Source organism: Schistocerca serialis, chromosome 2 (genome assembly GCF_023864345.2).
Source record: "Schistocerca serialis cubense isolate TAMUIC-IGC-003099 chromosome 2, iqSchSeri2.2, whole genome shotgun sequence".
NCBI lineage: Eukaryota > Metazoa > Arthropoda > Insecta > Orthoptera > Acrididae > Schistocerca > Schistocerca serialis.
The window spans coordinates 413,703,946-413,728,661 of NC_064639.1; the positions used below are offsets into that span (position 1 = coordinate 413,703,946).

The 24,716-nt window shown below is 38.6% G+C and overlaps 2 protein-coding genes across 4 annotated transcripts in view; one reads left to right on the forward strand and one right to left on the reverse strand.

Annotated features, from left to right (window-relative positions):
• Positions 1–15,062, reverse strand: part of LOC126457256 (uncharacterized) — a 114,898-nt gene extending 99,836 nt beyond the window's left edge. Inside the window, exons 1-3 of one of the 2 annotated variants that reach the window (XM_050093418.1) lie at positions 14,870–15,062; positions 14,386–14,588; positions 75–154 (exon numbers count right to left, since the gene is read on the reverse strand). In XM_050093418.1, the coding sequence (XP_049949375.1) occupies positions 75–154; positions 14,386–14,588; positions 14,870–14,939 (353 nt within the window). In that variant the 5' untranslated portion in view covers positions 14,940–15,062. The remainder of the gene's footprint in view (positions 1–74; positions 155–14,385; positions 14,589–14,869) is intronic. The other variant, XM_050093417.1, reaches the window with a different exon arrangement.
• Positions 15,063–15,878: 816 nt separating this feature from the next.
• Positions 15,879–24,716, forward strand: part of LOC126457257 (zinc finger protein 395) — a 528,326-nt gene continuing 519,488 nt past the window's right edge. For both annotated transcript variants that reach the window (XM_050093421.1, XM_050093422.1), the window contains exon 1: positions 15,879–16,864. In XM_050093421.1, coding sequence (XP_049949378.1) covers positions 16,502–16,864 — 363 coding nt within the window. In that variant the 5' untranslated portion in view covers positions 15,879–16,501. The remainder of the gene's footprint in view (positions 16,865–24,716) is intronic.

Below are 24,716 nucleotides of genomic sequence, written 5' to 3' on the forward strand. Positions count from 1 at the left end.
TATTCACATTAATTCATCAAATATCTTACCATGCAATAATTCAAGGCAATGTTAAAAAAGGAAAATCAACGTACCATCCTAAATGGTGACCATAATGAGAGCACATACAATTTTTCCATGCATAACCAGGAAACCAAGTATATTCTCTTTGCCACTGAAATAGGGAGAGAGAGGCATTAAGCAAAAACGCATATATGAAATAAACCTCTATACACTTCACACCACAAGATAAGTTATGACACCTGCTGCAAAGCAGTAGTCATGTGACTGTTACCAGACACCCATCATCTCACGACTGTCTTGAGGGCCCCAAAACAGTATTAATTAATACTAACATTCATACTGTATTTTAAAACAACAGAACCATAAAAGCACACTAAGCCTCTGGTGAAGATACAAAAAAGCAGGGTATAAATTATTACAATAATAGAAGATGAGCTGAATATGCTCAATTTAATGATAATTTGAGTGTGTAAAAACACCAGCATAACCACATACACAGAAAACCAAAGTGTGTCTCACTCACTCACACACACACACACACACACACACACACACTCTTTCCTCCCAACAGGTGGCAGAGTTCATGATTTCCTATCAATAATTGTGATTAATTTCCAACACCAGTTAAAGCTCTATGAGCAAGACACTGTAGCTGACAATGAGTCTCACTTTGTTCCCTTCTCCGCACAATCACAAAAAAGACAACAAAAAGCAAAGAATAGAGGAAAAAAGAAACAGTCACTGAAGCTAGACTTGACAAGTAATTTGGATGGTGGTGGCAGTGACCACGGAAGTTAGGTTGAGAGATAATCCATGGTTTTTTTAAAGATAGTGTAAGTTAAATGGAAACAGAGAAAAACTGGTGCATATGAAGACTTTCTAGGCAAATGGAACCAACAATCGAAAATATGTTCAGGCACGCTCCACGAACAAAGAAAGCAAACAACTATCAATCCCTGTATCATCTGCTGAACTTTGTCCTCTCTTCTAATATAGATAAACTGACAGAAATAGAAAGTGCAATAGAATGAACACCTGGAACAAATGCTAACATTCTGTATTCCCAGCCTGTAGGGTATGTTGACTAAAATTTAACCTTTATGTGAACTCATTTGCTGTACCGGAAAAAGTCATTCCTACAGATGAAGAGTGGTTTGATAGTACATGATAGCAATTGGATATGTCTATGGCTACTGCAGCTTTTCAAGTGTAGGCAACAACACAACACCGGCTGAAGACATGTCCATACATCTTACTGACATCCTTCACACTTTGGAAAAGGCTGAAGATTGGGGCAATACACATGGAAGCATCATATCGACGGATCACACACACTTGGCTATAGCATGACTGCAAGCTACTGGTGAAGAGATGGCCTCAAGATGGCAGGGTGGTAAGAAGAGCAGGCATACAAAACTAATTTTTTTCATTAGGAATGAAAAGGGTGGCTGCCAAATTCATGCCATGACTACCAATGACTTCAAGTTTGCCTCTTCCTAAGACAGCTCATCAGGTGAAATCAGTCATTAAGACACATCTGATTTATTTTTTCGATGTGACAGAAATTGTCCATTCAGAGTTTGTGCCACAGAGTGCAACAGTTAACCAGACTTTCTACCTGAAAGTTTTGAAATGGTTGTGCAGTGGAAGTGGCCTTGTTTGTGGCTGTTGGGTAACTGGTTTTTCCATCATGACAATGCCCCCGTCACACAGCCCTGTTTATACATCAACCAAAAATGCTATGACCCCTGCTCCTCACCCCACATACTCACCTGAACTTGGCCCATGCGACTTTTTTTTGTTTCCTAGAATGAAAGGAGACGTGAAAGGGAAGTGGTTTGCTGATGTTGCTGAGGTGAACAAAAAAATGATGGAGGTGCTGCCAAGCATCACAAAAGATGAATTTAAACAATATTTTGAGTAATGGAATAAAATATTAGACAAGTGTATTAGTGCAAGTGGAGAGTACTTTGAAAGGGATTGAAGGTTTCTGTTTAAAATGTGAGTAAATAAGTTAAAAAAGTAAGTTTGGTTTCCTTTGGGTACACCCTCATAGGGACCCACAAGAGGCTCATAAAATTGTTTGACTAGATCTCACAATAAGGTCCACACCACAAGACAATCATAAGCTTGTTTGACTTGATCTTATGGGCAAATGACAAAAGCTGAAATTGATGCAGAAGTTACAGCATATCGTTACAAACCTTCGGAATCAGATTACTGGAAGCTGGGTTTAGATCTCTAGCCACCATATGTCATTTACTGCCAACACCAAGGACTTATACGGTGTAGAGCCAGAGTCAACTGGGTCATAAGGTAGCATTCTGTGGTGTTCAGCAATGAGGCTATATTGTGTATGTGGCAGTCAGATTGACATCAACATGTCCAAAAAAACTGATGAAAGGTCACAGGAGAAAGCTATACTCAAGACCCATACTTCACAATTCTTGGAATCAGGAAACGGGGAGCTACTGGATATAACAACAGGACTCTTTTGGTAATGGATGAAAGCAGGCTGAATGCTTGCCATACATGGTAAGAATGGTAAAGCTGGTATCATACCCTTCATGACCACAGTACCGAATGATATGTTCCAGCAAGATAATGCAGAACACCACATTACGGTTCACACAGTACAAACACCTCAAGATACGTAAGAATCCTTAACTAGTCTGCCGGTCCCTTGATTTGTTGCCCATAGAGCACGTCTTGGATGCGATAGGAAGATATATACTTTTATTTCAGCCTCCTTTCATCAATTGTTATTAACTGACCCAGCATGTGTTTCAGGTGTCGCAAGAAATTCTTCAAAAAGATATATGGAGGTTATTCACTTCCATGCAGCAATGAATAAAAAGAGTGTATTTATGCTCATGGGGATCATACCTAGTACTGATGTTGATGGACATCAGTTTGAAATAGAATAATTACGTTATGAACATCTCCACAAAGTTTGATGAATATTGGGCTCATGCTTCATGCTGAAACACTTTCCATTTCCAACAACGTAAATGAAAGGAATCAATATATAAGTTACAAAAGCACTTCATTTCTTAGCACAAAGGGAAAATCACATTGATAGGTAAAGAAAGGTACAAGGCAAGTCAAACCCGCAATTATTAAAAACTGTAAATAAAAAATCCAAATACAATTGTATACAGAGCAGTACTGCTCTGTAAACAATTTGTATTTGGATGTCTGCTTTTAAAGTCCTGTGTCATATATTCATATTCATGAAACACACTGCACGTTTTAAGTAATGACTAACACAATATGGTGGCTTAAACCATTTTGACCCTTCATCCGTGAAGATGGTCCAAGTCCGAAATTTGGGTTCAAAATAAAAACAGCTGATGGTTCAAATATGCATTTTACACATCCTCTTAGAAGGTTGCTACTGTGTGTGTCATAAAAGCTGTAGCATTCCTGGGACTCTTTTCAGTAGTCACATTTCAATAGGATAATGCTTGTCCACAGGTTGCAAGGAATTTGACCCCTTCTCTCCATTAGATCTCACTTCCTCTCTGGCTTGGCATCCAAACAACAGTGTTCTTTTGATCATACATGAAAATTCATCATGTTTGTGACTCTCATATGGCCAATACGACTGGGTTTTGAACGTTAATAGAAGCCACCTGAATGTTATTCTTTGAGGGAACATTCAAAATCTAGTAAATTTGATACCTTGATATACAGAGGCTTGTACTTGTAATGCACTGCAGCTGCAACAATATCTTTTTGCAAGTAAAACTGTTTTCTTTCTGCAGGCTATACATTCAACTACTTCAGATCGTGTGTGTTATAAACATCTCTCATTTCTTGCTATTTTGCCACTGTGCACTATAGTCATACTATCCATATGTAGCTAATGGAATTTGTTATTTGTGTATTGGGACTGGTTATGAATACATTGTTAGCATGCTGCAATAGTAATTTGTGGACCCAGCTTTTATTCTTAGGTCATTTTTCCCCTACATAGCACACTTTAATCATGATCGCAGTCTGTGATCAATTATTTCCAGTATAAAAATAAACCATAATTTGCCAACAGCCTCTTAAAAAAAGGCAGACAACCGCTGAAAATGATCAGAGAACACACTTGTCCTTCGGCTGGGAAACCAACCTTAAATGATGAAAGAATCAGTAAAAATCAATGGCTGTAGGATGCAGAAAGCAATCTAAACCATTGCATTAAATACACATAAACTACATCCATGGGAAATGTTACTTCTTAATTGAAACAGTGTCATTATGATCTCTCCACTGGCAAATATTTCAGACCAGTACCACATTTGGATCAACAGCACAGAACTGTCAAGGAGGAAGTGAACATGAGACACAGATTAATAAACAAAAAATAGGGTAACATTCCATGAGTTGTATTAAATTTCAGAAGTCTGTTGTAGATATATGAGGTATCACAGCATGTCGATACCACACAGGGCAATTGTTTTGAGTACAGAGGTCGGCACCAGATGATCTGCTGTTGTCTGACAGCCAATAGTGCTGCCCAACAGCCCACCGCCCAAGTGCTACACCTCCTGACCTAAGGTACTACCGGTTGTGTGTTTAAGAGTCCACCCAACTGCAGCTTGCCCCAATTGAGTAGCTCTAGTCTAGCAGCAGTCGAGTATAATTGTAGTTACAGTTGCAACTTTCCCTACGAGTGTAGTACAAAAGAACTGTACTCAAGACTTGACTTACATTTAATTCTGTGGATTGCAAGCCAGATGTGAATTGTGGACTGTTCAGGTGTTTAACTTGCCCCAGCATTGCCCTTTGACTTACACATATTTCAACAAGGATTCTTTGGACTAAGTTGAATATATTACAATATTTCTCACAGTGATTGTCCTCTCATTCTTTTGATTTCTGGCTCAGAACCCCACACACCATCCCAATGGGATACATCATAATTTTGGCAATGAGACTTTTCTTGATCACTTCAATATAGTATGGGTCAACGAAGTGAAATGGAAAGAAGATAAAGATTGCTAGTCACCTAAATCAAGGGTAATACAAACCGTATCAAAAACTGGTTTAACAGTATGCATTACAAGTATTATAGCAGGGCAAAAGTGAGTTACCATGGACAATTCAGTGATAGGATTATTCTCATCAAAACTGAAATTAGACCAATTCCAACAACTATCGTTCAGATATAAATTCAGATGTCATAAAAAGGTGGTAACGAGATAAGAGAGTATATGCGGGAGTTGGCCTGTAATTCCATATACAACAGGAAAAGAAAATCTCAACCATGAGGGAATGGAATGCTGTAAGAGAAGAAGATATAAAAGAGCATAGTTACAAGAGAATGTTGGCTCAGTGATAGAACAAAGCAAAAAGAAAGGCTCCTCAAGTTCTGCAACAAATTTCTGCTAGTAATGGTAAATATACTGTTTTAAAATCACAAGTGATGGAAGCAGATTGAGAATACATGGTACTTACAAATGAAATAACTGAGAAGAGAAAGGAAGCTACAGTGGGATGACTGTAGAAAAAATCCGAAGAAAAAATCTGATGAAACAGAAAAAGAAATGCCCACTGGAAGGACAGACTGAGTACACAGAAAAGTCAAAATAGCATCAAAATAATTTAAAAGGAAAGGTGTCAACATTGGGAGTGCAAATAGAATTCCACTGTTCAACACAGAGGAGAGGGTGAATGGATGGAGGAAAGGAAAGGAATTGTCTACCAGCATGATAGACGAGGGCTTGGATGTCAATTTGGAGAACATACAGGGCCCCGTTATAGAATTAGTGCAAAATGAAGTTTATTAGAATCAAACATAGGTGTAATTTGAGAAAAAAAACTTCTGAGAATGTCCACAGCAATGAGTGAGTGGGAAAGGAAGAAGTGGATGTGAATGGAAGTATATGAGATGCGGTGCACCAGAAAGCTACACAGTGACAAGAAGAAGAGGAGGAGGAGGAGGAGGAGGAGGAGGAGGAGATTAGTGTTTAACGTCCTGTCGACAACAAGGTCATCAGACAAGGAGCACAAGCTCAGATTAGGGAGGGATTGGGAAGAAAATCGGCAGTGCCCTTTCAAAGTAACCATCCTGGCATTTGCCTGAAATGATTTAGGGAAATCACGGAAAACCTAAATCAGGATGGCCAGAGACGGGTGTGAACCGTCGTCCTCCCGAATGCAAGTCCAGTGTGCTAACTAGTGTGCCACCTCACTCGGTACAATGAGAAGAAGAGAAAGGATGACTTGAGATTTGTTATATGGGGGCATCAAGTGAAATTTGAGACTGGATTGAGGACTTTTTGGTAGGGAGAACGGAACACACTATCTTGGATGAAGAGTCATCGTCAGATGTAAAAGTAATATTGGGTGTACTCCAGGGAAGTGTGTTGGAACCCTTGCTATTAATGTTGTATATTAATGACCTTGCAGACAATATTAATAGTAGCTTCAGGCTTTTTGCAGATGATGCAGTTATCTATAATGATGTACTATGTGAAAGAAGCTGCATAAATATTGTCAGATCTTGATAAAATTTAAAAGTGGTGCAAAGACTGTTAACTTGCTTTAAATGTTCAGAAATGTCAAATTATGCACTTCAAAAAGCGAAAAAAAATCTTCCGACTATAATATCAAAGAGCCACTTTTGGAATTGGCCAACTCTATATGAATACCTGGGTGTAACTCTCTGTAGGGACATGAAATGGAATGATTACACAGGTTCCGTCATGGGTAAAGCAGGTGATAGACTTTGGTTTATTGGTACTATACTGGGGAAATGCAATCAGTCTACAAAGGAAATTGCTAACAAAATACTTGTGTGATCCATCCTAGAATATTGCTCAAGAGTGTGGGGCCCATTCAAAATAGGATTAACAAGGTATATTGAATGTATACAGAGAAGGACAGCATGAATGTTTAATCCACGGGAAAGCGTCACAGAGACACTGAAGGAATTTAACTGGAAGACCCTTGAAGGTGGACATAAACCATCCCTAGAAAGTCTATTATGGAACAAAGTTTCAAGAACCTGCTTTAAATGATGACCCTTAGGAATATACAACAACCCCTTACGTATTGCTCACATAGGGATCTTTAAGATAAGATCAGAATAATTAAAGCACACACAGAGGCATTCAAACATTCCCATACATGAACGGAATGGAAAAAACCCCAATAATTGGTACAATGGGATGTACCCTCTGTCACACACCTCACAGAGGTTTGCAGAGTATAGATGTAGATACTGCCATAGAGGGCAAAAATCGTAGGGAAAGGCAAATACTGGGATATAAATAGAACAAATTATTGACATATTGGGTATAAGTGCTACTCTGAGATGGAACAAGTTGGCTCAAGGCAGTAAATTGTAGTGGGTCAGTCAGAAGATCTGTGGCAATAACAAAACATACTAAGTACCAAAACAAACCAGATATGGAACGTGATACATAAGGAAAACGAGACATTTATAATGAATAGGACTACTGTCAGGTCTGTAGTGACAACTGCCTGACTTTACAACAACTTGGTGGGTACAAACACAAATCCTTGCTGTCAGTAAGAATAATTACAGCAGTACAATCCAGTTTCACTATTGCGTCTAAAAGAAGTGTGTCTAAATATTTACATACTTAAATCTCAGTTGTTGCTAAATACTAATCTGTTACCATAAACAGTTTTATATTCACAGACACTGGATTCACCAACTTTCAATGAAACTGCTACCTTTCAACACAACTTAGACCTAGTATTACAATAAAGATCAGTCTGTCATCATAAACAAGTTTTCGAGAGGGACAATGTCACTCATTAGCTCAGTCTTGTCTACCTGTGGTTGCCTTGTGACATCTGTATGTCGGCACGTAGCATATTCACATTTCCTACCTTTTTGTATAAATGTGGTAATGTCAATTGTTCTTACAAATTTTTTATTGAAGGAAATGGGCTTCAGCAACAACCACCACTATCAGTTTAGGGCCATTCCGCGCCAAGTGGTCTAACATCAAGAAATGTTCCCACATGACCATCATGGATTTTGATGAAATTTTATACGAACGTTCACAAATGTTCTCAATGAACACTAGTAAAGCTTCAGTTTCAGAAATTCAATACTTGCAGGGATATAGTCACTTGTTTGAAACCATAGCACAGCTTCCAATAGTGCATCCTTGAATTTTCAGCAACTTTGAGATGAGATATCTCTGTAAGTATTTGCATGAAAGAAACAAAACTTGGCCATCTTATACAACTTTTAGATCTCTTTAAAGTAAAATATGAAGAAAAGGATTTCTGAGCAATTTTCATATAGATAATTTGAAGCAAAGTTGGGTGGAAAAATAGCTGTTTAAAAAAAAATGCGAACTTTAGTTTTTTATATCTCCAAAAGTAATTGTGGGATGTACATGAAACTTTGCACACCATAACTCACCAACACAAGGTCTTAGAATACAAAATTTCATTCTCCTATTGCTTTCCATTATTTCACATATCTAGGGTGAAGTTGACGATTTTTCAAAAAGTGTTAAAAATGGGTATTTTTAGTCAAATTTTTCAAAAAAGTGTTTTCTCCAAACTCTTCTAAACTATGGTAATTAGAAAGAGCATATTCTAAACTATCTAGAAAAGTGGATTTGGTTTTGCAATGCAAGCACATAACGCCCTAAAAAGTAGCATCATCAAAGAGGCGCACTGGAAGTTTGAACACATTTTTCCAGCGCTCAAATTGTACCTGATACATTTTATTCTGCCAAATAAATGTTTATTAGTGCCTTGAGTAATTGAAATAAAAAGATCTGGTAAATAGGCAATGAGACTGTCAGAAAAACTTGAAAACTATGAGAAGTAGCCCTTCTGCTTTTATCGTAAGTGTTCATCTGCATAAAACTCTTATCATTTGTCAAAAAGAGAGAGAGAGAGAGAGAGAGAGAGAGAGAGAGAGAGAGAGAGAGAGAGAGAGAGATCATAAAGAATTCAATGAATAATAGCTTCATATTTTTTGTACTTCTCAAAATTGTAAATATTTACAAGTGGAAAATGAAGACCTAATTTTTGGATTCAATTGTATAAAACATTTTTCCAAAAAAGAATCGGTTTGCTTGAATCATACATCAAGTGATGTAAATTTTCCAATCAATATTGCAGAGATTTTAATACCTAGGTGTTGTAACCTGTGAATTTTTGTCTTAAAGTTATTAGGGAAACATGTGAAATTGGTTGGTTAAAGATCTAAGAGTTTTAATTTTGTATTTAATCACACTTAAATGTAGCCTACTACCTTGGTAAATACGTAACCCCTAGTTTCACAGAGAAAATTCACAAGATTCACTGTTAATAGAAAATATAATGGCAACAATTACTTTAACAATCAGATTGTTTCATTATTGTGAGCCTTGTTTGAACAATCAATATTTCAGTGGTGTGTTTGCAGCATAGTGAGTGGGTTCTCTTGACTGAGTGTAGCTTGTTATGTGACTCGTAAGACCATCAACGTTTGTAATCTTAATTTACAAAAAATTGCTTTGATTGTGTCTTTTATAGCATATATCTCTTATTAGATTTTTTCATTGGTATTATACATTGTGTATAATTTCATTCAATAGCAATTTGTCTGAAATTTAAGCAGATTACAATTTGCACTTAGAGGCGAAATACATTATTTAGTTACTGATTAGAGATGGATTCAGAAGGGAACAATATACCTTCCTGCTCAATTGGGCAAGGAGATAGTGGAACAAAGTGTCATGTCACTTTCTCTGCCAAAAAAAGCTGCTTTAAAATGGTTTGCAGATTTTAGTGATGAGGAAAAAGAGTTGTTGGTCTGGCGTTCTGAAGCAAAGCTGGACAATACCTCTCAAGTTTGCCTACACCAGGAAGCCCTGTTATTGACCCACTATGAGAGGTTAAAAATATATATATATATATATATATATAAAATGCTTCAATCCCTTTGGGAAAGTGAATCATAATGTTAAGGCAGGAATTCGCACTCTTGATACTGAAACAGCTAATAAGGCTTCTGATATGTTGAAGAAGCAGCTTGTTAATAACATAAAGCCAGATCAGAAAATTTGTCCGGCTTGCAGGACTACCTTAAGTAAACACTTGGACGAAGCTTTATCAGCCTCGTCATCACATTCTGATGAGGACTTTAGACCAAAAGAAGAATTAAATAGTAGCTTATTGTCTATCGGTATTTCACCCTGAAGAGAACAGTAAGCTACAGAGATAACCCCCAATATGTGAAGAAGAAAATTCAAAACGCTCAAAATGTGATTAAAAACAGAATTGTAAATGCAATGGGAGTAAACCGACAAACTGAAGATGCTAGTGAAATTAAGGAATGTGGAAACTGTGCCGACTATGCACATTTGCTGACTGAATGCAATTCATAAAGAACAGATGCAAGTTTTAACCTTGGCACCTGTAAGTTGGACAGTCAGACAAACAGCAGCTCAGTTCGGCGTGTCCGAAAGAATGGTGAAGAATGCTCGGAGGCTTAAGGCAGAGAAGGGCATTCTGGCACTTCCCGAAAATAGGCAAAGCAGGAAATTACCAGCAGACGTTGCTAGTAGAGTGCAAAATTTTTTTGAAGATGATGAGTATAGTAGGGTGTGCCCTGGAAAAAAAGATAGTATTTCAGTTAGACTTTTAGATAGAAAGACATACATGCAGAAAAAAATTGTTACTTTGCAATTTACGAGAAATGTATGTTATCTATATGAATATAAATGGCCCAGAAACAGGGTTCTCAAAGTTTTGTGAACTTGACTCAAATGGTGTGTAACAGTAAGATCAGCTGGAATGCATGCAGTTTGCATCTGTGCAATTCACCAAAATGTTAAGCTTATGCTTAGCGGAGCTGGTATACGTGAAAATTATAAGGAGATTCTCAGCAAGGCAGTTTGCAGTTTGAACTCTAAACAGTACACGCTATATCGCTGTGAAAGGTGTCCTGGGCCCAAAGCTATTGCATCTGAAATTGCCAGCTATTTCCTAGATCATGAGCCACAGGAAGTTATTGTGTTTAAGCAATGGATACATACCGATCGTGCCACACTGGACACGAAGCAAATGGTAGTGGATGAATTTATTGAAGATGTAAAAAATAAAATGATTACTTTGCCAAGCATCAAAGCTTGCATCTTAAAGGCCTTAAATGTCATCTGAAAGACGAAGAGCTTGTTGTCCTAATGGATTTTGCAGAAAATTATTCTTTTATCATTCAGGATGCTGTGCAAGGCTTCCACTGGGACAATAGTCAAGCAACAATTCATCCATTTATCTACTTTCGTCAAAATGAGAAAGTAGACTCTTTAAGTTTTTGCATTATCAGTGATTGTTTGCGGCACGACACTATTACAGTTCATGTTTTTATCAAGGAGCTCATCAAATATATGAAAGCACGGTTTGCACAGATATCCCACATTCATTATTTCAGTGATGGCTCCAGTGCTCAATATAAAAATTTCAAGAATTAACTAAATTTGTGCTATTATAAGAGTGATTTTGGAATGACAGCTGAATGGAATTTTTTTTGCTACTAGTCACGGGAAATCACCTTGTGATGGGATTGGAGGTACAACAAAGCGGTTATCAGCAAGAGCAGGCTTGCAATGGCCACTTAATGGACAAATTCTTACTTCCATAGATCTGTTTCACTTCTGCTCTTGAAACATTAATGGAATTAAATTTGTTTTCGTCAGTAAAGATGCAATTGAAAAAAAAATATTGTGTCACAAGAAGAGAGGTTTAAACTTGGACAAACTGTAGCAGGCACTAGAGAAAATCATCACTTTTTACCTATTGATGAAACAACAATTCAGGTCAGCAGAGTTTCAAATGATTGTTCATCTTTTCTAGCTAAAATGGGTCACAGTAATGAAGGAGGCATATTAATGTCTGCTCTCCAACCAGGACAATATGTTGCATGCATCTATGAAAACGTGTGGTGGATTGGGAATACCTATGAGACCTCCACAGAGCAAAGGGATGCATTAATAAACTTTATGCACCCACATGGTCCAGCAAATTCATTTTATTGGCCACCAAGAAGTGACAAGTGCTGGGTTCCGGAACACCACATTATTGCAGTTATTCCAGCTCCATCAGAAAATTTGTCTGGCCGGCAATACACCATTCCTCTTGATATTCATCAGAAAATTAATGTAGCATATCAAAAATTGAAATACGTTAGAGGAAACAATCTAAGTAACCCCAGAGTGCCTTCTAATTTTACACAGGGCACTTAAATAATTTTACTATCAGGCTTGGGAACCTGTGTGAAGAAACCCTTATCAGGCTTGGGATCCTGTGGTAAAGAAACCCACCCGTGGCTGTTGTTGCTAAGCTATCGTGCGTGGCCCCTATGGCAATGGGAATGCTGGTTTTCTCAGGTGAAATGAAACTAGCAGTGGTTAAGCCACCATGGACCATAGCAACTCATTTATACACTTCTCTTCCATTAGTAAGCTGGTGTTGTTCATTAAACAGACAACTAATAATTAGATGATTATGCAAATAAATTTAACGATTTACATTCATTCTTAATAATAATTTTGTGTGTGTGTGTGTGTGTGTGTGTGTGTGTGTGTTGTTTCTATTTTTATTCTTTTGCTATTCGGACTTAAGCTAGGTCCTATTCATCAGGACTTCTTATTTCACTTATCTCAGACATTAATAAACATGTATAAGGCAAAATAAAAGATTTCAGGTATAATTTGAGTGCCAGAAAAATGTGTTCAAACTTCAAGTGCGTCTTTTTGATGATGCTACTTTTTAGGGTGTTATATGCTTGCATTGCAAAACCAAATCCACTTTTCTAGATAGTTTAGAATATGCTTTTTCTAATGACCATAGTTTAGAAGAGTTTGGAGAAAACACTTTTTTGAAAAATCTGACTAAAAATACCCATTTTTAACACTTTTTGAAAAATCGTCAACTTCACCCTAGATTTGTGCAATAATGGAAAGCAATAGGAGAATGAAATTTTGTATTCTAAGACCTTGTGTGGTGAGTTATGGTGTGCAAAGTTTCATGTACATCCCACAATTACTTTTGGAGATATAAAAACTAAAGTTCGCATTTTTTTTAAACAGCTATTTTTTCGCCCAACTTTGCTTCAAATTATATATATGAAAATTGCTCAGAAATCCTTTTCTTCATATTTTACTTTAAAGAGCTCTAAAAGTTGTATAAGATGGCCATGTTTTGTTTCTTTCATGCAAATACTTACTGAGATATCTCATCTCAAAGTTGCTGAAAATTCAAGGATGCACTATTGGAAGCTGTGCTATGGTTTCAAACAAGTGACTATATCTATGCAAGTATTGAATTTCTGAAACTGAAGCTTTACCAGTGTTCATTGAGAACATTTGTGAACGTTCATACAAAATTTCATCAAAATCCATGAGGGTCATGTGGGAGCCTCTAGACCACTTGGCATAGAATGACCCTTTATTGCTTCCATTCTAGTTATTCCTGACTAATTCTTCTGGGGCAAATGGCCGTCACCATTCAATTAGTCAATGATTTACGTCATCCACTAGGATGGTCTTCAAATGAAGAGCATCAAATTACCTGCAAAGGATGGTGCCCAATACTTTGTACATTTTTTCCTTAGGGGGCTTTCCACCTATCTCATTGTCTTCAGTTCCCATGTCTTAGTTTCCCCATTAAACACAGGCTCTACTTAACAAATGGATACTGATCAGAGCTAGAAAAAACACTGCACTAATACAAAGTTAGGATTCAAGTGATAAAAAACACTGTCTTACAATTTATAATGGTCGATAGAGAAGCACTGCATTAGCTTAAGAAGAACACACCTCACAATTGCATGACAGTAAGTCAGAAGAATTGAGCGGGAGTCAACACGAAGAGCAAATTCAGGCTTCACCACACTAATACAAAAATGGTGCAAATCAAGAGGCAAAGCTATGGGTTATGTTGAGGGAAAGTATATGAACATTTGTCATATTCCAAGCCTTTTTTCGTTAATATTAGTTGACCATTTTCAATCTAAAACCGGGGCAACAGTGCCAGAATCAAGCAATAAGTCTGCTATTCAACATGTAACAACATGGCAGCAATTTCAAAAATGATTTTCAAATTGCATGGGCCTTTTGAAATGATTGAAATGGACATTAAGCTTTAAACAAACACAGGACAACCAGGATAGCTCCAGGTATGCGTTGATGCTCTATCATAAGTATCACATAGCGACACAAATATTCAACACCTGAAGAACACTTGAATATACATCTTTTTAAAATTAGGATGTAGGTTAAGGGCGGCTGCACAGTAACGCCTCTTGGCACCACGTACTACACAGTGTTCAGTTCAGATCGGCCCACATGATGCAAACATTGAAGTACATATAACAATTTCTTCACAAAAACACGTATTACTTACTTCATTAATTCCAACACATTCAGCTTTAGCTAACGTCACAACGCGGAACTTAATACCCAATGGGTTTTCGAAAATGTGAACATCAACAAACTTTTTACCAAACCACGTCTGGTTACGAAGAACAGTCCCAGAGGGGCTGTAAACATTAAATATGTGCTTCGAATGTCCTACATCAGCACCACACTGACGGCAAAGCAGTATATCTGAAACAAAAGTCCTAGTTAAAACCTAAATTTTTTAAACCATCTAAACTGCTGACATATAAGCCCTCGTTTTCCTTGAGTTATGTTAGTGTATCACAGGTATTATCATTTCTTCTTATCTTTTCCTAAAACATTGGTTTTTTTCAGCTCTTCCAGTTCATGACCACAGGAAATTTCCTAAGCAAAATTTCAACTGTGAGTCAACAGAAAAGTTTCCTGTACTCCGGAAAATAAAAAGAACCACGATCAAATTCACGTAAATAACACGGAAAATATCTTGCCTGGTTTTTCTTCGTGAAAACTGCCAACATTAACGAGTGTCAGCACAATCAGTAAAATATCTCTCCGCATCACACTGAACTTAACCTCAACAGTAAATTCTCAATATGTTACAAAATAAACAAATACGAAACATATCGAGTTGCATGCGTCTCTCCTCGGCTCTGTTGCTTTTAAGACACGTCATTACTTGAATTATCGTAGCGTTATCAATTAGAATCATATCATTACCATAATCAACAACGAACGTTCAATTGCGGATGCATAAGAAATTAATTAGCCATACTACTACACAAATAGGACATTATTATAGGCATAACGAACACAGTAACTTACAAAATATGATGTACCATCAAAAAATATACCACTGTCTACTAAAAAAAATGGCTGCCTTTACGCCATGGCGCCAAATCTAAAATTCAAGAACATGAATCTGTTACGAAGTATACCAACTGCAGCTTGTAAATTACACAACTTATCTAAATTAACTTTAGTTTTATTATACGAAAGTGCACATATTTGTTTTTGGAATCAAAAATTCTGTTGATAGCGAATACGATAATTGTATATACCTAATAAACGAATTGATCCAGACGATCTGCGAACTGCGACCCGCTCGTTTTAAGTAGCACTTTAAGCATTAAAAATGACGGTTTTGGTTCCAAAAACAAACGGATGTTTTAACTACGTAATTCACAAAAGTAAAATATTGTAAACTGTTTATGAGCATGGTAAACATTAATGTCTTCTGCAACTGAACTGTCCCATTTCTTGTTACCAATCACTTCAAGCACTTTCCAATATCATAATTGACAATTTATAAAAATATTGTCAGTAAACATAACTTCTTTCTCCCCCTCTTCTGGAGAGAACGAACCAATAGGGAATGTAGGTCAGCCTTGATGACGCTGGCCAATAAGATGGCAACCTGGACGTCACGTGGGTTTGTTATCATCTGTCAGCTGTTCGACCCGGGAACCGGCCGGTAAATTTTGCAGCTGAGCTCGGCAAAGCGGCGAGTGAACACGCAGGTACCGACTCGGTTGCAGTGGCGCTCAGCTGATCGCGATATGTTGACAGCCTGGCAGCCAGAGACATAGCGCTGCGTGGGCGCTGGCGTTACTGAACAGTGAATGAGCAAAATTAAGTGTGTAAACATCTTTTTTTTCCAGTGAAGTGGCGATATATCTTCAAGATAATGCGTTAGCAGAATATCTTTATCGCAAAAACTGAATACTCATGTGTAGTGACTAAACATTGTTAGAGCGCTGTTGGAGCGAATGGACGAAATGAAACGTCGTGTGGCATGTTCGTAGCGTAATATTTGATTATATGTTCATAAACTGACGTTGCGGTGCGGGAACTTTTGTATCTATATACCTACACGAAAGAGTGACGTGAAAGTGACATGAAATCCAAGTTTCTCATCTATGATCGAGGATGTATTTAGCTGGTTATTTCAACTAATGTGAAACTGGGAAATTTAATCTTTGGTGAAACTACAACGTTGAAGTTTCTAAGAACGCTAGAAACAGAACTTAAGCCCTCGCGACTGAGTGTGAAGTAGTGCGTCGACTTTCTGACCTCGATTGTGGTAATGGTTGGAATGTGTTACTTAGTGTTGTAATAAAGAAATGTCTACGGGAAAGCGACTTGCCAAACGTTCTATAATCGGAACGAGAGTTTGTGCCCCTAGAGATGACGGGAAGTATTATTCAGGTGTCATACAGGCAGTCAAATCTACGGGTAATGCTCCGGACGATGAGAGTTATTACACGGTACGTTTTGATGACCCTGGTCCGCAACAGAGATTTCTTGGCGAATACAGAGAGGCGGACCTCGTTGGTCCGGGCTTCAGAACAGTATCTGGTCTGACTCTGGTGGCAGGACAACGCGTCTATCTCACTTACAACGGGCGTGAAGTAAGCGGGAATGTGATAACTCACAAGCCTCGCATCGACGAGCTTCTCATCTCCATATCACCTCCGGGGCAAGAGGTAAGTTCGGACTACTACTGTACGATTTATTTTTATGTGTAATAAGTTGTAGGTAACATTTGTGAGATTACGAATTCCGTATGTGTGTGACGTTTATTTATTTGTTTTGGGATGGGGTATTAGGGTCAGTAATACAAGTTAACCATAAATATATTTTCCTTCTAATTGTTCTAAAGTTCAGCGGAGCACAGGTATTCTTGAAACAATCACAGTGTTTGGAAAAAAAGTAATGTCACCAACTGCGCGTTAATTGCTGCAAGGCGGTACTCGGGTCATAAAATTTAGCAAAGTGATATGCAATTAGAAGAGCGTATAGAAAATATTTAATGTGTTCCAAGATGTAGAGTGCATGTCAGTGCTGGAACGTAGCGAGTTAAAGATGTCGAAGAAAAATTGCGAAATTAATTCTATATTAATAAGCAGTCACTGGGTATATAGAGAAGTTAGTTTCATTGGAGACCTTGCTTAAAAGTGGAGTTCGTAACTGCGAAAGAGAAGTTGCGTAGTTAGCTGGTCCTGACTGTTTCTGTGAATGATGTACCGATGCATGTTACAGAACACAGATAGTTTGTTTTCGGACAGTGCTCTTTTTGCTTAGTAGGTTGGCTTTCGAATGACATTAAGACGTCACTTCCATTTGAAGTAACAGGGAGCTCTGATTTGTTCTTTGTTCCCAGCCGGCGAACTCCCCACCACACACAGCTGACAGGTCACAGCTGCGCATGCTTCGCTCGCGGCGGGGGCCAATGAGGGACCGTGTTTACAAGAGACCATCGCAAGACGTTATCTCTTAAATGCGGGCAATTCGTAGGAGCTGCTGTTAGGAACAGCTGGTACTGTGACAGATCACATACGGTGGAGTGAGTAGGAAGGACAAGGCAGTAAGAAGGCATTACGACGCATTTGGGAACACTGACCATCCGATTCCTGCCTTTTCAAGGACAGTAACAACGCCTTCACAATTTAAAATAGAAGAGTTGTGTGTTGTAATTTTATGTACTTGTGAGTGAAGCAAGAGGCATGCAGAAAGAATTGGGTTTCTAAATGCCAGTACAGCAAAGAACCAAACTTTTCAAGTCGTGTGTGAATTAATGTCCAGTATCACGGGAGACCATATACTCAGCGCTCTCGACAACATAGTGATACGCTGCTGACTCTCAGTGCTATATGATTCACGAAGACTGGCTGCCTTTAAATTAGCGTGTTTACTAGTCGACCACAATAATATTGCCCCTGGGAGTGACAGCGATTCGGTCGACTTATCGTGACTTAGTGCGTAATCGGAGTTTATAGTATACGCATAGCTGACCTGAAAGCATTGTCAATGCGGTGCATTTTCCGTAGTCATTACTGTACTTGTGTACCGCAACGTTGCCGCGTGATTCCGATAACAACCACGTGCAGTAAGACCTTGTTTTGTTACCAAATCCTACGTCTCATTTTATAGTCTCTTTTCTGGAGCTGATCTTGCCCTTTGACACACGCATACGAAGCTCTGTCATATCACAGACGTTTGTCGTTTTTCATGATGCGAATGTACATGAAATTCAGTATATCTTCTGTAGTCTCTCCATCGAAGTGAGCATGACATTTCTTATTTGTCACAGACTATTGTTTTTCTTTCTTTCTTTTTTTAATTGATATGCAAACGCGTTTCACTTGTATGAACATATTGGTGACTTAAGGCATACTTTAAACTGATGGATGTTTGGTGTCTTTTATATAAAATTAGGTGAGTAATCCAGTCATGTGTCCATAAAAATAACTAAATTCCTGCTTCCAGAAACGTTTGACAAGGGATTAAATAAATATTGGTACAAATTACGAAAGCGAAACGATAATTCAACATCTAACGTAAATCATAGAAGACTCAGATTCTTCTGGTCAACTTTTTTGTACGTTCGTGTGGTAGGTGTAATTTGCAAAGAGAAATTGTTAGATTTGCTTGAAAATATGTGGTTTGTCATTGACTGCAGTCAGTTTATCAAAAGTGAACATACTGTTGAACACTTATTCTGCATAGTAATGCAAACTTTTATACAGCAACTACTCAGATGTCATCAACTATCACCTACTACTACACCAATTCTCCATCATCAAAATAATATCTTAGTTTTAAAAATAATTATGAATTTTTTAAATGAATGTAGTCTTTGTAAAACTCCCAAACGCTGAGAGATGGCTGTATGGCCTTATGGTGAAAAGTGACAATAAATATTTTTTTTTACAAAACTCTTTAAGACTGTGCTGTCTGTGATAATGTTATTCGTTCTGCTACAGGTTTCTGTTCTAAACCATCATCAACGGCAGAAGAATTATCACAGATGTTTCACTCATACGTGCTGTGACATAAGTCACCACTGAAAACCATAACTGCCGATAAAAATCAAAAGTTGTGACAAGATTAAAATATGATGACACATTCTATGCGGACGGTGTTGTGCATTTTGTAAAATTTGTACATGCTGTTGACCATCGCCTAAGCAAGAAATAAGTAATCACTAGTAGCCTGCGATACAGAAGAGCAAATTCAGGCGCTAAACAATAAAAGAAATGCATCTCCTAGAGGAGATATTTTCATTTAGTATGATAACCTTGGGAAAAGGTCGTCGTTGATAGGCGAAGTATAGTAGAATTGCTAACATGAATATGTGCCTTCAGCAAGATGATGAAATGAACTGAATATAACTGGAAATGGTTTTAGTAGAGCACAGCCACGTGAATACAGCTTACTGAACATTTTCTGTGACATGGGCGGCAGTGCAAAATGCCAGCAGAATATGTGGATGGAAAAGAGCAACGGGTAAAGTAAAAGTAGGAAAAAGATTATGAACGCCGCCGTACCTGGACGCTGCGAAGAAGTGATGTCGGAGAAACGAAGAATGTAGGGAAATGCCGCCGACCGCTATCCAAAATAATCAGAAGCGATGAGAGATTATAGGATATACTGGACGGCTGCGGATATTCCTGTTAAACAAGTGCATATAATACGATTAATTACAACTCTCTGAAATTTTAGGAAATAATAGGAATACAGTATCGACTGGCCTGGGACTCAATTACTTCGTATGGTTATTTACGATGTTCAGTCTGGATGGCAATTGTTTCGTTGCCTAGAAAAAATCGCCGACTCATATACGTAAACACCTGGTTTACAGTTTCTCACTATATATGCGGAGCTAACCTAACAATTTCATGAAAGACATGAGACGAAGATGTCTGAACTTGTGCTATATATGAATATGATTAATATCTAGTCGAATCCGGTTACAGACACACAACTGCAAAAAAATAGTTTTATGACTAAGTACATTAGTTACATTTAATCGTGTTACAGTACTTGTTACTTATCTACTGAAATGAACCGAAAACTTGTAGTCGGCCTGTCGGAAAAGGCCTAAGGCGTAGTTTGTGAGTGGTGTTTACCGTTTACGTTACCTCTGAAAAACCGCCGGTGCAAAAACGAGTATACCTTGATTACTGATCCATCCACCCTGGTTTAGGTTTTCAGTGGTTTTCTCAAATCATTGCTGGCGAATCGTAAGAAGATTCATACTGCTAGGCCATGGTAGATAATTTCCTCTATCTCTGCCCATTTTAAAAATGAAGCTAATTCTGATGCTGAATTTTCGGTAGTAAACAACGCGACATCACTTCGGTAGACGGATGACGTCATTAAGATACCGGAGATAGGGCCCCAAGAAACGACTAGTTGACGAAATAGCAACAAGACAGAAACATTAAAACAAAACCCGATACTGTTCAACAGAACCTAGACATCAGCCTACTCTATAGATCAGTCTTATCACTACAACCGCGACAAAGTTATGTTCCGATGCTGATGTACCTACTCAAAGCAGGACAGTGCTAACGCTAGCTTCTATACATCACTTTTATGTAGATGACCAGCTGCACTAGAACTATATAGATCTAGTGTACAACAATGCGAAACATCTCTCCTTCAATGGATCATCATCTGCTGTAGACCAATGTAGGACCAGTAAACAACACGATACAAGTCATGGCGTACACAAGAACTGTGCAAAGTACTGTAAACAAAACACTAGACCCGTCCATTTGGTACCATTGTTTATTGTAATTCCGAGAAGTGTGTTTGCAATAGATCCATCGTGAAAGCACGAAAAGTCACAGTAACAACAAAAATTTGATAACAGTAACCACCTAGAGATGTCGAACAGTTACTTCGAAGAAATATTGTGAGACTTAGTACTAACTTGTAAAATTATAGATTGCAGCGATCAGTCATCCTTTTCGAATTTTTTTTACATTAAAAAAAATTAAGAAAAACGACGACTGGTCGCTGCAGTTTATGATATACTAGTCAATATAACAGTCGCTGAGTGCAACAGCTTTCTGAATGGAAGGTAACCTGACTTAGTACCAATATTACCAGTGCCAAACCCGAGAAATTTAATTATTACTATTTTCATTTTGCCATTTTTGTTCCTTAATGCTCCGACGTTGAGCCTTTGTTAGAAGGTTATGTGTGTGTGAAAGACACATTCTTTGGTATCATAGAAACGGAAGTGAGTTAAAATTGTAGACTGCAATATCAGTATGAGAGTTTGCATCGGCAGCTTTTCGGCTGTGCTCCCTGGGCGTGTTCTGCGTGGCACCGTTCGCTCGCGCCGGCCTTGTGTCGCAACGGCTCGGCCCGCAGTGTGTCACGGCCCGCAGCCTTGCACCGCGTTTTGCAAACGCAGCTCGCCTCGGCGGCCACATTTTCGCAATGTCCCCCTCCCCCCCCCCCCTACCCCTCACCACCGAGTCGGCGAAAGTTCTCCTTATCTCTGCACCTTTTACAGCCGTATCCGCGGCAAATATAGGCGGATTCCCATCTCTGCCGGTATGAAGAATACGAGCACACGACTGCAGATACACATGATGGGTAATCTTTGTCGTCTTGTAAATAAAACGTTTCCACTGACTCGAGGTAGAGCGCGACAAAACAAAAGTGTCTGATGAGGAATGCAGAGCTCTGCGGTGATGCACTTTCATCTACATCTAGATAGTGTCCGAAGTTCCATGCGGCTTTCCGCGGATGATGCTGTAGTATACAGAGAACTTGCAGCATAAGTAAATCAGAGAAGTGCAGGAAGATCTGCAGCGGATAGGCACATGGTGAAGGGAATTGCAACTCACCATTAACATAGACAAATGTAATGTATTGCGAATACATAGAAAGAAGGATCCTTTATTGTATGCTTATATGATAGCGGAACAAACACTGGTAGCAGTTACTTCTGTAAAATATCTGGGAGTATGCGTACGGAACGATTTGAAGTAGGATGATCATATAAAATTAATTGTTGGTAAGGCGGGTGCCAGGTTGAGATTCATTGGGAGAGTCCTTAGAAAATGTAGTCCATCAACAAAGGAGGTGGCTTACTCGTTCGACCTATACTTGAGTATTGCTCATCAGTGTGGGACCCGTACCAGGTCGGGTTGACAGAGGAGGTAGAGAAGATCCAAAGAAGAGCGGCGCGTTTCGTCACAGGGTTATTTGGTAAAACTGGTGACTGAAATTTCACGAGAAGATCCCGTCGCAACGAAAAACTCCTTTGTTTTAATGATTGCCACTCCAGTTCACGCATATGTCTGTGACATTATCTCCTCTATTTCGCGATAATATAAAACGAGCTGCCCTCCTTTGTACTTTTTCGATGTCATCCGTCAGCCCCACCTGATGCGGATTCCACACCACACAGCAGTACTCGAGAATAGGGCGGACAAGCGTGGCATAAGTAGTCTCGTCAGTAGACTTGTTGCACCCTCTAAGTGTTCTGTCAATGAACCATAGTCTTTGCTCTGCCCACAATATTATCTACGTCATCGCTCCAATTTAGGTTATTTGTAATTGTAATCCCTAAGTATTTAGTTGAATTTACAGTCTTCAGATTTATGTGACTTATCGCGTAATCGAAATTTAGCTGATTTCTTTTAGTACTCATGTGAACAACTTCACACTTTTCCTTGTTCAGGGTCAATTACCACTTTTCACACCATACGGATATCTTATCTAAATCATTTTGCATGTCGTTTTGATCATCTGATGACTTTACAAGACGGTAAATGACAGCATCATCTGCAAACAATCTAAGACGGCTTCAGATTGTCTCCTATGTCGTTAATATAGATCAGGAACAATAGAGGGCCTGTAACACTTCCTTGGGGAACGCCGGATATTGCTAGTGTTTTACTCGGTGACTTTCCGTCTATTACTACGAACTGTACCCTTTCTGACAGGAAATCACGAATACAGTCGCACAACTGAGGCGATACACCGTAGGCACGCAGTTTGGTTAGAAGACGCTTGTGAGAAACGGTGTCGAAAGCTTTCTGGAAATCTAAAAATATGGAATCAATTTGACATCCCCTGTCGATAGCACTTATTACTTCATGAGTATAAAGAGCTTGTTGTGTTTCATAAGAAAGATATTTTCTGAAACCGTGCTATGTGTCAATAAATCGTTTTCTTCGAGGTACTTCATAATGTTCGTTTTTGATACAGCTCGTGATGCCTCATGTTCATTCATCTTCCTCTCGGCAATACCCTCTCGGAAATCCGAATTGGGGATTCATAAGAGGACTTTTTTAGCAATGGAGAAATCGCAATGACCGCTTTTCAAATATAGTTTCTGTGCATACTCGTTGTGTATGTTAAGTGCAATGGTTTCCACTACCTTCTTGCGTTCTGATGTAGCCCATTGCTGATTCTTCGGCCTCTAGGGACAGTTTCCCACCCCCTTGGGCAAGAGAGTGTCCTAAACCTCTATCCGCTCAAGTTTGTTCATACGGATATTTTCAGCAGCAAGAACATAAATATTCAATAAAATCACAAAACCGTTAAAGTTGCAAATGGTTCAAATGACTCTGAGCACTGTGGGACTTAACATCTGAGGTCATCAGTCACCTAGAACGCAGAACTACTTAAACCTAACTAACCTAAGGACATCACACACATCCATGCCCGAGGCAGGATTCGAACCTGCGACCGTAGCGGTCGCGCGGTTCCGGACTGAAGCGCCTAGAACCGCTCTGCCACTGCGGCCGGCGTTAAAGTTGCATAGAAACTTGTTTTTATTCAAACGGTGACCAGTTTCTAACCCTTGTAGTCCATTATCAAACGATCCTGCAGAACAGTGTGTACGATGCTATAATTTAAGTGTACAATACGTAATGCCTATCCAAATAAAAGTACGTTTGACAATGTGATTACACACCACATAAGTCCTACCGAACACCGTAATGTGTATGCGCTGGCCACATTGCTTGTATGAGTAGCGAAATGCAAGATACTGTTTTCGTACGATAGTCCAATACTGAATGCAGCAAAACAGTGTTACTTGAGCTGAGCATCGTTAGGTAAACTGGGGTAGGGGGTACTGAAAGGAGTGCACCACGGGGAGGTCGTTTGTTTCATTTTACAAAATTTAAAAAATAACGGCTATATAGGATCTTTAATATGATGTTAAAACACAGTCACAATGTAAAACATGCATGCACAAAAAGAGATCTTGCGAACGCATGCGTGTCACACCTCATAGCGCTACCAGTGACCAATCAATTGTACATAATGGTACACAGTTCGAACTTTTTATACAGAAAAACCAAAATATCCAAGTCAGTTTTGAAATGTAGCATGAATAAAAGGGATTTCACGAACGCAAACGCGTCATATCTCGTACCACCACCAGTGGCCATCCAGTATAACAATAAATGAACCTAATGTACATAAAGATACACAATCCACATTATTTAAACATATAAGGAAAAATGTCCATGGGCGCTTAAGCAAGAGCACAATAAAGTTTTAACATGTTTTTATCGA